Here is a 16,784-nt window from a genome sequence, read left to right on the forward strand (position 1 = left end):
CTGTCCAAATGAATGGAACATTCTTCCGGGTTAACTTAGTTAGGGGAGTTGCTATCCTGGAAAAATCTTGCACAAAACGCCTATAGTAACCAGCTAGACCCAAAAAACTTCGCACCTCAGTGACTGTTGTAGGCCTAAGCCAATTAGTTACAGCTTCAATTTTCTTGGGATCCACTTGAATACCTTCACTAGAAACCACGTGTCCCAAGAATGAGATACTTTTTAGCCAAAATTCACATTTTGAAAATTTGGCATATAGCTTGTGCTCCCTCAAAGTCTGCAACACCATCCTCAAGTGTCACACGTGTTCTTCCTCGGTCCGAGAGTATACCAAAATGTCATCTATGAATACGATGACAAAACGGTCCAAAAATGGCTTGAACACCCTGTTCATCAAGTCCATGAAGGCTGCTGGTGCATTAGTGAGTCCAAAAGACATCACCAAGAACTCATAATGACCATATCTTGTCCTGAATGCCGTTTTGGACACGTCCTCATCCCTGATTCTCAGCTGATGGTAGCCTGAGGTTTATCTTGAAAAAGAATCTAGCCCCTTGGAGCTGATAAAACAGATCGTCGATCCGAGGAAGTGGATACTTGTTCTTCACAATCACCTTGTTCAGCTGTCTATAGTCAATACACAATCTCAATGATCCATCCTTCTTTCTTACAAATAGAACAGGAGCACCCCAGGGTGAAGTGCTCGGACGTATGAAACCCTTGTCCGAAAGCTCCTATAGTTGCTCCTTTAACTCTTTCAATTCTGCTGGTGCCATCCTGTAAGGAGGCATTGATATGGGGTTTGTACCCGGAACAACATCAATGCAGAACTCTATTTCCCTTTCTGGTGGTAACCCTAGAAGCTCCTCTGGGAAGACATCCATGAATTCTCTGACAACCAGAACATTTTCCATGTTGACACCTTCTACAGATGTATCTCTCACCAATGCCAAATATCCTTGGCATCCACGCCTCAACATTTTTCTAGCACTAATTACTGACACCAAATTATATGGAGCCACGCTCCTGTCACCATCAAAACTAAACTCTTCCACACCAGGTATGTGGAAATACACCTTTTTGTTCCTGCAGTCTAAAGTGGCATAATGAGTTGCCAACCAATCCATCCCCAAGATTACATCGAAATCCATTACTGGTAGAGGAACCAAGTCTGCTGGGAGGATCTTTCCATCCACTACTACTGGGCTACCCGGAAAAACCATATCTACATCTATGTTGTCACTAAGTGGGGTAACTACAGACAAAGGGTATTCTAAAGTTGTAGGGCTTCTACCCAATCTCATGGCAAACACAGGGGAGACAAATAAGTGAGTAGCACCCAGATCTATTAAAACACGAGCCTCATAGGAACAGACCAGAAGAATACCTGCCATTCTGTCTTAAGGCCTCAAAGGCCCACTGCTTTTGGTCTCTGAAACTTTCTGGTACAAATCGGTTGATGAACAGTTCCACAAACTGAGTCCACGACAAGCCTTCCATCCGAGGTAATACATAGCCATTCATCCATTGTCTTGGCATAGGCCCCATGACATGCTGCATACACTATATAAGTCTTCTATCAGTCAACTGCAACTCTGTTCCTGCTTGTCTGCAGGAATCCAAAAATCGATATGCATCATTTGACACATCATAAGTACCAGGTACCAACTTCTTGAAATTGATGATCTGTTTGTAAGGTTCTCCTCTTGGTGCAGTGGACTGCTGTTGCTGTGGAGGGTGGACCATATACTGCGCCATCATGTCGATGGTTCTCTGCAAACCAGCTAGAGTAGCTGCGATTGGGTCCATGGGACCCTGTGCCATAAAAGACTGATCCTGAACTGGTGGCAGCTGCTCTTCTACTTGAGTAGCTCTAGGCCTCCTACCCCGCCTCCTGGCAAAGCGCCTCATCTGTCTTGACACCTTGTCGTGCACATCCGTTCTCGTAGTAACAGCTCTCCTGCTTCTACGCATTTTCCTGAAATTCAGCAGCATTAGCCCACAATATTCAAAACAACATGTTACACAGCTCTATAGACTCATATTTATACACAATATATGAAGTAGAAACTAGAAGCAAAGATGACAATGCAAGACGAATGTGGACCCTATTTTCCGCATGTGACTCCTAGTAGACTCTTCCCAACATTTTAGACAAACATTCCCTAAGAATCTGGAGCCTAAGCTCTAATATCACATTTGTCACGACCCAACCTATGGGCCGGACCGGCACTAGGACCTGGTCCGGCCTAAAGCCCCCGAGGCCCGTAGTAAGCCTAACTATTCATTAACCCAACTCTAAGGCCCATTTGGGCCCAATTTCAAGAAACCAACCGGATAGAGTCTGGCCATAAAATGAACCTTTCAACGGGGAGTTTTTGACTCACCCGACCTGTAAACACAATATATATCAATTTGGGGAGCTCAGCTCACCCTCCACATACTCATATCATCATAAAAATATATGGGAGCTCAGCTACCTCATCCAGTCCATCAAACATGCATGAAATAATAATTTTACAAGTCCAACATGATAATTATATTGCAGACCCAAATCGAATAAATATTTCTAACACATGCGAAAATTCTAGAAGTTTATAGAATTACACAAACATAAATAAACGACCTGTGAGGGAGAAAAGCAGGTTAACCTCAAAAATATCCTTCTGTGGCCTGGAAAAATATTGAACAGGAGTGAGCGTTCGACTCAGAGAGTAAAATATCAATTTTAACCATAATCTCTATAACTATCTAAAACTAATGTACCCTGTAGAGTGAAAATGCAACATCAACAATATTTTCACATCATAATAGCAAAAAGGTAATTTAGAGCACTCACACACCCAATAATATCAATCATAATATATGGGAGCTGATCTCCTATACAGCTCTCTTAATTCCAACCTGTGCCAGCGAAGAACTCAAGCCGGACTTTCGCTTAATATACCAAATCGGGGTCCCAGCGAAGAACTCAAGCCGTGTCTAGCCCGAAGGACCGGGTCCCAGCCAAAATCTCAAGCCGTGTCTACCCGTCCTATCCATAGTCCACACCACATCACACGCACGCCAACGCACGCACACTGCTCCAAATTACCACAACAACATACATTACAATTGGGTGTGTAATGCAACATAAATTGTGCCTAGAGTTTATCTACATAGATATATGCATATAAGTGATGCATGGGCATGCTTGAACATATAATAATATCGAAATTACAATTAAAATTAATATTTTACTCACAGACTTGACAAAGAATCATCTGGTTTACCAAGTGAGGAAGAAGAAGTGACAATTACATTACAATTATTTAATACAATTGACTCAATACAAATCAAGAAAAGACCAAATACGTCCTAAGTCGTGCCGAAAATCCGACAGAGTTTCCCCTATACTTAGAACCTACCCAACCTGCAAAAGGGCTCAAAACACACTTCTATATTCACAACCCATATATCCATAACTCAATTACATCACACAGCCCCTCTTGGGCCCATCAAATCAGTCATCCATCACAATATGTAAAATTTCAATTTAGTCCTTATAATTGATCATTTTTGCAAAAACTGCCCAAACAAGCTCTAAAAATTCTAAAACTTTGCCTCACGGTCCTTAGCAATATTACTAGGCTATTGCAAAAAGAATCATAATTTTCTGAGCTACCACGAATATTTTATGGATTTTTAATCCTATTTAAGCATAAGAAAATTACGAAAAAACAAGGTTCGGGTTTACCTTTGCCGATTCCGACTCCAGGGACGCGCTCGGGACGCCTGACAATGGTGGGGTAGCCAAAACCTCGATTCAATTCGGAGACTTTTTCCAGAGTGGCAGTGCATCTGGCCGAAATTCATGCACTGACAACCGAATTTCCGCGAATTGAAGATACCTACACGAAGCCCATAACACGGGGGTTAGTACATAAAATTTTCAAAATTTTCTAAGCTCATTAAATGCTCAAAAAAATACTGTGAAGTTCTGTGGGACCCATCGAAAAATAGCGTCAAAAAATTTTAAAATTTATGTCACCGCGAAGCTCTCGACGAGTGGAGCGCTCTGGTACTCTCGATTTTCTCGTGGGGTTCACGATTTGCGAGAAATCTAGCCCAAAATTCAAAATGGACTAAAACTTCCCGGGCAAAAATTGGACAAACCGCTCGATGGATTTCGGTGTTCTTGGTGTCTATGGAAAGCTCTCGACGAGTAAATAGATTTAGACACAAGACCCGATCCGATTGGTGGCCGGATCGGCCGGATTTCGGTCAGGAAAACGAAGTGGCGCGCTTGCGGGTCGTGTCGCTTCGGGCGCCGTTTTTCGGCGTTCCAAGCGGCGGACGGTGGGCTGGGACGGCTGGGGATGGGCGTCGGCGAGCTGGGGTAGCAGGGGAGGCGGCGACGCGGCAAGGGGAGGAGGGAGGAGAGAGAAAACGGGAGAGGAAGAGAGGAGGGTCGGGACGAGCGCGGGGAGAAGAAGGAAGAAAAAGAAAAGGCCGGTCCGATTCGACCGGTCCGGTTCGATTCGATAGGTCCAATTCAGGATACAAAATTTTAAATTTTTACTCTACCTTGGGATCGAAAAAGAGGTCCAAAAATTCCGAAAAAAATTCTAGAAAACTCAGAAAAATTTGTAGACTCCAAATATATTTTTAGTTTTGCCACGTGGTCTTTAAATAAATTTTTAAAAATCATCAAAGTTTATATTTTCGAAAAATCGAACCCGATTTTTAAAATTCGAAAAATCTCAAATAATTTCTTAAAATTTAAATAAAATTAAAATATCAATAATACTTATAAAACAATAAAATTTAAAATTTTAGGATGTTACATTCACACTTTTATCCTCATCATTCTCTCTTTATTTTTATTTACCAATAAAAATAATATAAATTATTTACACAAAAATATTAAATAGTACAAGCTATAAACACAAAAATATTAATCAATTTTTGTAAATTTTTAAATAATTAATAAAAATTATTTCTCATAAAAAAATATAAAAATAATATATAAAGAATTGAAATTTTTTAAAAAATATAAATTCAAATTTAATCTTCACATAGTAAAATTTTTATTTTTGTCTAAAATTTTATTTTTTAAAATATTATATTTTTTAAAATATATGAATTAATTAAATAATTTTACTAAAATAGAAGAATTAAATAATAATATTTTTAAAATATAAATATTAATTAGTTAATTTTCTTAAAATAAAAAATTAAATAATAATATAAATAATAAAAATTTAATAAAAAAATTAAATAATTTAATGAAAATAAAATATAAATATTAAATAATATATTTTTAAAATATATAAATTAAATAATTAATTTTAATAAAATATATAAATTAAATAATAATTTCTCTAAAAAAAAAAAATTAGGTGCGTTAAATATAAATGAGACAGTAGGGTTGGTGACAATCAGAGTACAATCATTTATTATTCCCATCAGAAAGTAAATGCCAGTGCGGACTACTTCATTTGCCTTTTTTTTTTTTTTCTTTTTGAAAAATTTATTTATAATAAAAAAAATCAAATTAATTTCACTTTAATTATTTTCATTTTTTTTAAAAAAATTTAACATTAAAAACTACTAAATTTTTATTTTAAATATAAAAATTAAAAAAAACAATTAAATTAAAATTTTATAAAATTCTATATCTCAAATTGAATTTAAGATTTACTCTGACAGGATTCATAAATAGAATTCATTATTAATTTTACAATTTTGCCAAATCAAGTCTTATACGCATCACTGACGTATAGTGTAACTTTTCAATTTCAAAGTGAAAAATTTAATATTTAATGCCTTTATTTAAATTAAATTAATTATTTGATATTTTATTTTAAAAAATATATTAATTAATCTATATATTTTTATTCTATTTACTCTTTAATTTCTCTAATATTTTATTTAATTTTTATAATTTATAAAATACAATTATATAATATTTCTATTTTTTAAGTTTTGAATTATTTTAACTGTGCATAATACTTTCATTGACTAACAAAAACTTAATTTAAACTAAAAAGAGAAGCTAAAATATAAAAATCTTTATTATTTTAAAGCAGTGTCTATAAAAAAAATAAATAAATAATATGATTGCTAAAATACAATAACAAATCATTATTACTGTGTTTTCCTTTTATTAATTAAGATGAAAGTTTGATCTTCATTATTGTTGGTTTATAAATTAAAATTTATTTATCATAAAAAAAAAATCCATCTTGTTTCCAAAAAAAATATTCATCATAAAATCGATTTAATAAAAATATTAATCATTAAATCAAATTTAATAATTAAATAATTAAATAACAATTAAAATACAATAACAGAAAATAAAATAATAAAAAAATTTTGAATTTATATATCAACACATAAGTGATTTAAAAATTAAAATAAATAAATAAAAGTTTGAAAATCCAATCAACAAAATAAAATACCTAAATAGAAATCTAAATGGGACTTAAGCGATCCTTGTAGTTAAGAAGATTTAACCAATTGATGCATATCAATAGATTTCAAAATATATTATGTAAAATATTAAAAAGAAGAGGGTCTTTGCTTTTAATAATAAAATATAATAAAATTAAAAAAATCAAAAATAAGGAATCACAACAAAGTAAAATATTATAATATTGTTATTAAAACAATAAAATTGCACTCTATTACAATAAAAATTATTTTAATTGAAAATAATAATTAAATATTTTAAAAGAAATTGAATTAAAATTAAAATAAAAACTCATATATATATATGAGTTTTTATTTTAATTTTAATTTTAATTTCTTTTAAAATATTTATATATATATTATTTAAATTAATTTTAAAGTTTATATAAATTTAAAATTCTTAATTTTATTTGTTTTTAAATTCTATTTAATTAAATTTTTTATTATAATTCAAAATAAAATTTCATAATATAATTAATAATAAAATATATTAAAATAAAAAAATATCAAAAATAAGGAATCACAACAAAGTAAAATGATTATAATATTGTTATTAAAACAATAAATTTGCACTCTATTACAATAAAAATTATTTTAATTGAAAATAATAATTAAATATTTTAATAATAAAATATATTAAAATAAAAAAAATATCAAAAATAAGGAATCACAACAAAGTAAAATGATTATAATATTGTTATTAAAACAATAAATTTGCACTCTATTACAATAAAAATTATTTTAATTGAAAATAATAATTAAATATTTTCAAAGAAATTGAAATTAAAATAAAAATAAAAACTCAAATATATATATATTATTTAAATTAATTTTAAAGTTTATATAAATTTAAAATTCTTAATTTTATTTTTATTTAAATTATATTTAATTAAATTTTTTATTATAGTTCAAAATAAAATTTCATAAAAAAAACTAAAATAAGAAATTTATTTTTTTAAATCGTTACTTTTATTTTTTTTTCCAAAAATTTAGTTTGTTTTACATAAAAATTAAATAAAAAAAATTAAAAATTCACTTTTGTTAAAAAATTTAATCCATTTTTATAAAAATTTAATTAAAAAAAGTCAGAAATTTACTTTTTTTAAGATTGATGAATATCAAATTGAAATTTAAAATGATTTTGATTTTATTTTTTTATGATTTTTTTTCAATTTTAATTAGAGTCAAATTGAAAAATAAATTTTAATTTTATATTTATGATGTCATCTTAAAAAAAATTGACTCTAATTTTATAATAAAATAAATATAAATAAAAATTATCTTTCCGTTTCTAATTGCGCTCAATTCCGATTTCAATGTCAGCGCCCAAACGGGTAAAATAACCACATGCACAGTAGACGTACAATGCGCTTTGAAAGAATTCGTCGCCGGTTCCGGTGAAAAGGAGGAAGGTGAAAGGGAGGAAAAGGAAGGTTGGGCTGAAATTATTATTATTATTATTTTATATCCTAGTAAAAGAAAGTCACTTTTACTGTTACTACCATTTTCCACTCGCTTCAAATATCACAAGTATTTATCTTCTTGGGTTATGGGCTCTAAAATATCTCATTGATAAAGTTGGGCTTTGGGTTGTTAACCATTTTTACTTATATTATATTATATTAATATTTTAAAAGAGGTAATACTTTTAATAATAATAATAATAATAATTTTTTTGTGCTGAATAACATCACTGTTTATAAATATTATTTATTTATTATTAATTGTTTCATGCCTTAACTATTCTTAGTTTATTTATAAATACTTCTTTTTCTTATTCAATTTATAAAATAACTTTTTTAATAAAAAAAATTAACTATAAAAAATGGATCACATTTTAATAATATTTCAATGGAATATATGTTTCGCAATTATAGAAAATTAAAATTTTAAATTTTAACTATTTTATACTTAAAAAGTTTAGAATAAAAAATAAAAATAAAAAGATAAAAGTAATATCCCAATTTATACATATTATTAATTTCACGTGTAATTATTTAATTATCATTAAATTTCAATGACATCACTTAATTTTAATTTATTATGACATAAATGACCTAATTCATATTAATAGTGAAAGTATCACTTTGCCCATATCCCCTTTTATTACATCTTCTTGATCTATTGATCAGATCACTCTTTTTCTTTACTATATTTTTACTATTTTTACTATATATATATATATATATTTTTTTTTTTTTTCTTTTTGATGTAAAGAAAATGTCTCCAATATTTTAAATTAAAGATATTATATAATTAATTGAAAAATTAATATAAAAAGAATAATATAATAGAGCACAATGGTAGTATATTTATAAGAAAAAGTCAAATAGTAAATATTTGTAATTAATTTATTATAAAGGATCTCCCAAATAAAATTAAGAATTTATTTATGGGAACTTTAATTTAAAAATAATAAAGCTGAAAATTATTAAATAAAATATAAAATTAAATATATGTATATGTGTATATCATTAATAAATATTGTGCTAATCCGCTGCAAGGCACAGGCAATTAGAAGTGAGCAGATTTTGATTCAAATTGAAAAATCGAATCGAATTAATTCAGTTTAATTTTAAATTTTAATCGGTTTGGTTTGATTTTATATTATAAAAAATTCAGTTATTTCCGTTCGGTTCAATTTTGAAAAAAAAAATAATTAAATCGAACCGAATTAAATAGTAATTTTATATATTTAAATCGAACCAAATCGATTTTTGAATTGATTTATTTTTATAAGGAATTTATAAATTATATTTAATTATATATATATAAATTATTTAATTTCATTGATTAATGATTATTAGGTTCAAACTAAAGTTAAAATTAGATCAAATAACTTGAAAATCAAGTCAAAATTAAAAAATCAATCAAAAATTAAAACTAATCGATTTGAACTGAATCAAATTGAAATAGAACGCCTCGATTCGATTCGATTTTTCATTAATTTCAGTTCAATTGAATTTTCTAAAATATGTAATTTAATTTTTATAATTTAATTCAGTTCGATTTAATTAAATTCAATTCAAACCGAATGCTCACCCCTACAAGTAACTATATTTGTTAAAAAATCTCCAACGTCTCAATTCTTTAGCTTTCCACGTCATTGTTCTCGTCCCCATCTCTTTGCTTCTTTTCTTTCTCTTTTATGCCTATGCTCTCTCTCTCTCATCTTTTTGCAACTTCTCATCCTTCGTGCTTAAGATTGTAATTGCTCTATTTGGCTCCTAATTCACCATTGCTCTTTATCACAATCTTAGCCAAGAAGCTTTCAATCGCATAATGGTTGTATTATTCAACCATCTCACTTCATTTTATATTTGGAAGGGTGACTTCTCGAATTTTTCAATCACAAATTTTACGAGATTAATCTCATTGTTAACTATTATTATTCATAATTTTAGTAGTCAAACCTTCAATTTTAATTATTTTTAAATTTATTGCTTTGTATTTTTTAAATAAAAATTTATCTATTATTAAATTTCTTATTTATTTAGATTAAATAAAAATATTAAATATTACAGTCCATTCTTAAAAAAAACTAATAATACTATATATTATAAATAAGTATTATAATATTTATTTTACTAATACTTTTAAGCTCATATTTACATATTTACTTTTTTCTTATACTAGTATTTGAAACACATGCAATACACGTGCATCAAATCAAAAAATAAAATATAATATATATATATATAATTTATTATATTAAAATTATGTAATATATATAAAAAATTATGAAATAAATATTTATAAAATTAATTTTAGTTTTAGTTCTTTTATTCAATAGGATTTGGTATGGTTTAATATAATATGGTCCAAAGTCTAATTATTGATAAAAAATTATAATTTTATCAAAACAATAAAATAAATTTAATTCAATACATTTCAATTATTATGATATCAATTTCTTCAATTTAGTTTTTATCAATTTTCTTTTTAATTTAGTTTAGAATAATAAATGCTGCATACACCTCTACTCTTAATGCTAAAAGGAATAAATATATATAAAAAAAAAACCTCTAATAATTGTAATAATATATTATATTTAAAAAAAAATGCAAAATATAAAGTAAAATTTGTAATTATTTATAATTTAAATATTTTAATAAATTAATTATAGTTTAGGTGTAGGAATTAGACTTTTGTATAATGTAGGAATATTAAAAAAATAAAATTATAAAAAGAATAAAAAATGTGAAAAAATATTATTCCTATGTTTTTTACAATTTCATTAGAATTTTATTTTTTTTATCATTTAATTTAGCTAATTGATATCTTTCATAAATAAAGTAAATTTACTAAATTATTTTAATAGGTTTACAATATTTAGTTGGTAAGAAAATTCTAAGGGTTATAAAACATCTTGAATATACATAAAATACAATTTTATTTTAAAATTTAATTTATATTAATTAATATTTATTACAAATAATATAAAATTATGAAAATATTTTAATTAAATAAAATATTATAAAATTATAAAAATATTTTAATCAGTTGTTCACATATATATATATTAATTAGTGTTATTAACAAGTGCACGTGCGTTGCACATAGTGATTTCATATAATTTATAAATATAATTATTTTTATTTTTTATACAATATTCAAAATCTAATTATATATATGATGCATGAAATCATAAAAAATTTTAAATAATAAAATTATTTAATAAAATAAGAAATTTTAAATTAATATTAGTAATAAATTATTTATAATGTTGGTAATATAAATAAAACTTAATATTTTTATTCTTTTCTCATTAATTTTTTATTTTAATTAATTACTTTTTATAAAATTTTATATTTAATTGAAATTAATTAGAAGTAAAATTAAGGATTTTAAATTTATATGTATTTTAAAATTATATATAGTATAAAATAGTTAAAGAAAAGAATATATTAAATATAATTAATAAATTGGTATTATAATAATAATAATAAGAGAAAGATATAAATTATTAATATAGAAAAAATATAAATTATCTAAAAATTAATTAATTAATTAAGAATGTCAGAAGACCTCATATGATAGAAAAAAGCAATGCAAATACATTCACTCTTAATGCGTTCAAAATTTTCATGGTAATACTTTAAATTTAATTTTATTAAACTGCGGACTCTCATATTACTTTGAAAGGTATATTTAATGTAAGTATAATTTTATATGAAAATATAATTAATATTTATTAAATTAAATATTTATATTAAAATTTATATAAAATTAATTAAAATATTTATAATAAATATATTAATTTAAATATAAATATTTAATTTAATAATTATTAAGATTGTCCTTGTATATGATTGAACTTTCGGTAGCGGCATTCTATTTTGAAAAATTCTTTCCTTATTCATATAAAATTGTTTATAAGAATTTACCTTATTAGAATTCTTTATTTAACTTCGTTAATTAAAAAAATTATTTTATAATTAATTTGTGTAATTTATTATAGAAAATTTTATAAGTAAAATTTAATTTTGTAATAGTATAAATAATTTCACAAGATTTCACCAGAGACAGGACTGCCAAGTCATTGAACCTCAGCCTGTTGAGGTTTGAGGTGTTGAAACTTACAGAGCAAGTTCGTCTCCGTCAGTGTGTTGACAACCGAGAAAGACAGAGGCCACAGAAATACTTCGGCCCTTGTCCCCTGCTTTCTCCCTCTCTCGTGGCTAGAACCAACTTTGACTTATCTGCTTCTCAATTCAAGACCACCACTCCACAATGTTCGCTTCTTTAGTTCACCAATCCGAACGAGAATACCAAGATCACCCTTTTGTATCTCTTCAGCCATCATCATCGTCGTCGTCTGATGATACTGCCATCCCAATGCTGGTCGACGGCGAAGTCGAGGGACGAGACCAGGAAGATGATGATTGGCCTGGAAAAAGAACAGAGCAGAGAGAACCTTGTTCATCATCCGCAGTGAAGAAGGTGGATTCTAGCGATGAGACCAAGAGCAAGAGTGTCTCGAAGGAGCCCAATTTGGATGGGTTGTGTTGTCCTATTTGCATGGAGCCCTGGGGGTCACAAGGGGATCACCAAGTCAGGTTAGAGATATCCGTTTCTCGGTTTATTTGAAATTGTGTTTTTCTGATAATTTATTTTATATTGTTGATATTTTTCCAGTACCCAGTTCTTTTTCTTTGTTTTTTTTTTTTTTAAAAAAAAAAGAAAGGGAATTTTGTGGTAAGGAATTTGTTGTGATAGCAATTGGTGATAATTTGTTTGTTTGATTGATTGTTGAGAATTGATGAAATAAGGGGTTGAGTTTGTGGAGCTTGAATTAAGGTTCAAAATCTCTGGTTCCTAAGCAACTAGACAAGAAGAAACTGTGATTGATGCTAGGGTATCCAGCTCAAGCGAGGTTTATTGTATTTTTGGTGAAAAAAAAAATTGAAGGGTTTAAATGTAAATGGGATGAAAATGTTAATGGGATCATTCTCGTGGTTTCCAGCTGAATTTGGGTAATTGTCACCTCTTTTTACCATATACTCCATTGTCTTTTGATTGGCATCATGATTCTGCTCAAAGATTCTTGCTTCTGTGGTTATTGACTCAGAAATTATCTTTGCATTATGTTTTGGCACAATTCAATTTGAAATTCATTACATTTACAATTGAATTTCATTAAGGTTGCATTGCGATGTACATTTGAAATTTGCAAAAAAGGATTTAAAGTCGTTATATTAGTTTTGATACTTAAAATGCATAGATTGTATTTGGTTTAGTAAAATAATCAAATGTGGTCCACATCCGTGGATTAGATTATCAATTGTTTGAATTTGAATTGGATTCCTGATTTAAAAATGTAATTTCAAATACCCTTATATATGGTTTGCATATGATTCTTTCATTCTGTTTTAGATGTATAGGTCTTAAACTACACTATTTGAACTAGAAAACTCAAATAAATTATTGATTACAAGTTTTACTATCCAAGTGGACCTTAATTGAATTTTTTTATAAAGGAATTCCCATTTTTTATATGTTGTGTATTAAATATGGAACTCATCTGCAAATTCTATAATTTTTGGCCAAATCAAATTTCTAGGTTTACTCATTTAGCATTTGCAATTTCTATCAATTCTGGTAGAATTTGACTCAAGTATGGTCAATTCCATAGAATTTTAATTTTTTTTTTTTTTGCATATCAAACATTCTATTTTATTGGAGGAAACCCAAGGATGATATTTGTTATCATCTAGTGGATTTTTGGATTGTGGTGGATCTAAAAAAAGCAAGAGTATTGTTATGTCTTTTAATGGTATGCATATGATTAGTTACTTTGGAAGAAATGCAGGGGAGAGGGGGTAGTCTTTGAAGGTGCTGGAAGTGACTTGGAGGTGACAAGGTCTTGTGAGTGGGTCTGGATGAGATATTGCTAATGAAAGGCACTTTCAAAGTGCTTTTCCTTTCAATTTAATATAAATTCCAGTGTTATTTTTAGTATGAAATCCACTTACATCTATTTATTTCCTATGATAGTTCATAGCTTATTTTTAATTTGCTTATTGTATTTTGTTCAACTTCCTAATTTGAATGGTTGAGGTTGGCAGTTGCCTTCCTTGTGGACATGTATATGGTTTATCTTGCATTAGGAGATGGCTTCAACCTCATTTGATTTCTGCTAAGGTAATTTTCCTATTAGTGTCATTTATTCATGCCTTTCTAGAACATTCCATTTCATCTTTATTCATCTATGCCCTTACTCTTTACAGTGTCCTCAATGCAATGCAAATTGCGCATTAAAGGACGTTAGAAAGCTCTATGCATCACCGGTAGTAATTAATGATGAAGATCTATGCAAGGTTGCATTCAGGCATTGTCTTTGGGGAATAAAATCTTTTAAAGTACATTATATGGAAAGTATAGCTAAACAAATACTCTCTTTTTGCAGAAAGTTCAATCTCTTGAGGCTGAAATTGGCTCCCTTAAGACAGAGGTTAGACAGTCAAATAGGATGGCTACGATACTCAACATCATAAGATACTGTTTTTAGGAATGCATATTTCTGTTTTGCTAGTCCAAGTGCAGCAAATGTGATTAATAATTTTTCTTTTTTGTCATTTCTTGTGCAGAGAGCTGATTTGCTTCATACACAAGATAGTTTACTCAAAATACAAGATAATTTGCTCAAGGAATTAAGCAATCTTGAGGAGGTATGTTATGTTATTATTCTACTTTGCATACTAGTTTTCATTGAAAAATATTGAAGAGTGTCATTAACAAGTAGTTTGTCTAAATTTCTTTTATTTTGATAAGTGTTAAAGTTTCGATAAAGGGTTTATCTTCCACTCTCTCATTTCTTGTTTCTTCTTTTTTTTTTTTTTTTTTTTTTTTTTTATAATTTATAGAAGCAAACTTGTACGGGGAACATGTCATTTGTGGAAATGGGGAGTAAACCTGTTGGATTTGCCAATGTTAAAAAGGCTCATAGAGCAAAATTTGGTAACCTTTTTACTTGATTAAGTAAATGAGTTTCATTATGGTTCATTTTTTTTCTTTTGATACCCTCTCTTGCTATTGATTGTTTCAACTAAGATTTTATATCTCCACTTGAATGCTGTGATGGCTTAGTTTATGTATCTTGATATGTTCATAAATGGGCATGAATACTATAAATACTTTAGAAATTGGCCAAATACATTTTTAAACACCTGAACTATTGTATTTTTGCTTAATAGTCACCTGAACTAAATTTTTTAGCTATCACATATCTAAACTAGGAAAAAAAGTTAACACTTAAACCCAATTTTGCACATGGCCTAGGAAGTGTTACACATGCACATCTGACTTGGCAAATCTCTGCCAAATGGGCAATAAAAAAGCTGAGTTGGCAAGTTTAGCAATGGGAGATGGTTTATGATAAAAAAAAAAAAAAAAGGCTTTGGGAGTAAAAATCCCCAAATATACGTTCTCTCAAAATGGGGACAGAGACAGGCAGCAAGTTCTAAAGAAAAGGAAAGTGAGGCTAAAGACACAGTCTTCTCTGGCTGCTTCTGCTCCTCCTGCTCTTTCCCTTCCTTTTGCTTAATTTTCTTTTCCTTTTAAGGTTTCTTTGCAAAAATTGGGTCTTAAATAAGGTATACTTCTTATTATTCTCCATTTCTCTTTTGTTCCTTTCTCTTATGGTAAAGATTTTTTCTGGGTATGTGTTAATTATGGTATATTTATTATAAATCAAATGATCTTTTTGGTTTTTTTGTTAACTGTCTCAAAGGGAGTGGAATTATTTAAAAAGTGAATTTTCTCTTTTTTAGAGGTCTTGGTACTGTTTGTGGGCATGTAGTTTTTAGGTGGTTTTCCTATTAAATTCCTCCTGTCTTTGGATCCTTTTGCTTGTCAACTGTCATATTTTTGTTTTTTGGTGAGTTATAATTGTCTCATAAACCCACTAAAGAATTATTTCTCTTGGTTAATTCTACTTGTCCTTAAGGTAATTTAGCATCTAGAAGAGAACTGCAACTCCTCGTAGCCTCATCATCTCTTTATCTCTCTCTCTTTCCCTATGTTCTCTATGTGGTATTATACTTCAATTATTTTCTTCTCTTTGTTTAGCTTAAATTTGTACAAGAGAAGAATATCAAGCTTGACAAGAATTTTTTTTCTAATTTTTAATATATAAAATACAAGTTTTGCTTTGGCACTATGTTCTTGCTTTTATGTGTTTCTATTGATATACTTTCATTCTCCTTTAATTTTCACTCTCAGTTTTGGTTGTAATGTGAAAAGATGATTCACCTGCATGCAAGGGGAGGATCTCCAACCTAGAAAACGATTAGCCGTTTTTATACACAATCCAACTAGCTGTTGCATGTGTCACGTAGACAACAAAATGCCTCTTCAATCGCTTCTTGCGTGAAATAACACTCAGTGCTGACTTTTCAAAATTGGGTTTAACTTTTTTTCAAGATTAGATGTGTGATAGGTAAAAAATTTAATTAAGGTATTAGGCAAAAACGTAATAATTTAGGTGTCTGAGGATGTATTTGGCCTTAGAAATTTCATATATATATATATATAATTCATATTGGCATTGGGGATATGCTAGGAAGGAGCATGAATAGATGCATTAAGGAATTGGGGTGTGCAAGGTTATTGGGGGTTTCAAACCAAATTGAAGAACCATACCGAACTAAATTTATTTTACTGTTTTGGTTTGATTTTGGTTTCTCACTAAGAACTGAACTAGATACCAGACCTATGCCAAATTGGAATCAAATCGAGAACCAATCTTATGCATAGATTTTTTTATAATTTTTTTATATATATAGTATATGCTTACAATATAATTATATATTTAAATGCAATCAATATCG

General features: G+C 28.5%; 1 protein-coding gene across 1 annotated transcript; it reads left to right on the forward strand.

Moving 5' to 3' along the window:
- Positions 1-11,966: 11,966 nt before the first annotated feature.
- On the forward strand, positions 11,967-14,965 carry LOC110636631 (uncharacterized). Its single transcript, XM_021786436.2, has 5 exons — positions 11,967-12,512; positions 14,022-14,097; positions 14,363-14,407; positions 14,544-14,624; positions 14,820-14,965. The coding sequence occupies exons 1-5, from the start codon at positions 12,187-12,189 to the stop codon at positions 14,928-14,930; spliced, it is 639 nt and encodes a 212-aa protein (XP_021642128.2). The 5' UTR covers positions 11,967-12,186; the 3' UTR covers positions 14,931-14,965.
- The last annotated feature ends 1,819 nt before the right edge of the window (positions 14,966-16,784 follow it).

The sequence above is a fragment of the Hevea brasiliensis genome, chromosome 8, assembly GCF_030052815.1.
Source record: "Hevea brasiliensis isolate MT/VB/25A 57/8 chromosome 8, ASM3005281v1, whole genome shotgun sequence".
Taxonomy (NCBI): Eukaryota; Viridiplantae; Streptophyta; class Magnoliopsida; order Malpighiales; family Euphorbiaceae; genus Hevea; species Hevea brasiliensis.

Bases quoted from the DNA above. Each gene is read 5' to 3' on its own strand.
- LOC110636631 (XM_021786436.2), top strand. From the start codon at position 12,187: ATGTTCGCTTCTTTAGTTCACCAATCCGAACGAGAATACCAAGATCAC. The intron at 14,098-14,362 runs GTAATTTTCCTA...CTCTTTTTGCAG, and splicing joins CTCATTTGATTTCTGCTAAG to AAAGTTCAATCTCTTGAGGC. The intron at 14,408-14,543 runs GTTAGACAGTCA...TTTCTTGTGCAG, and splicing joins TTGGCTCCCTTAAGACAGAG to AGAGCTGATTTGCTTCATAC.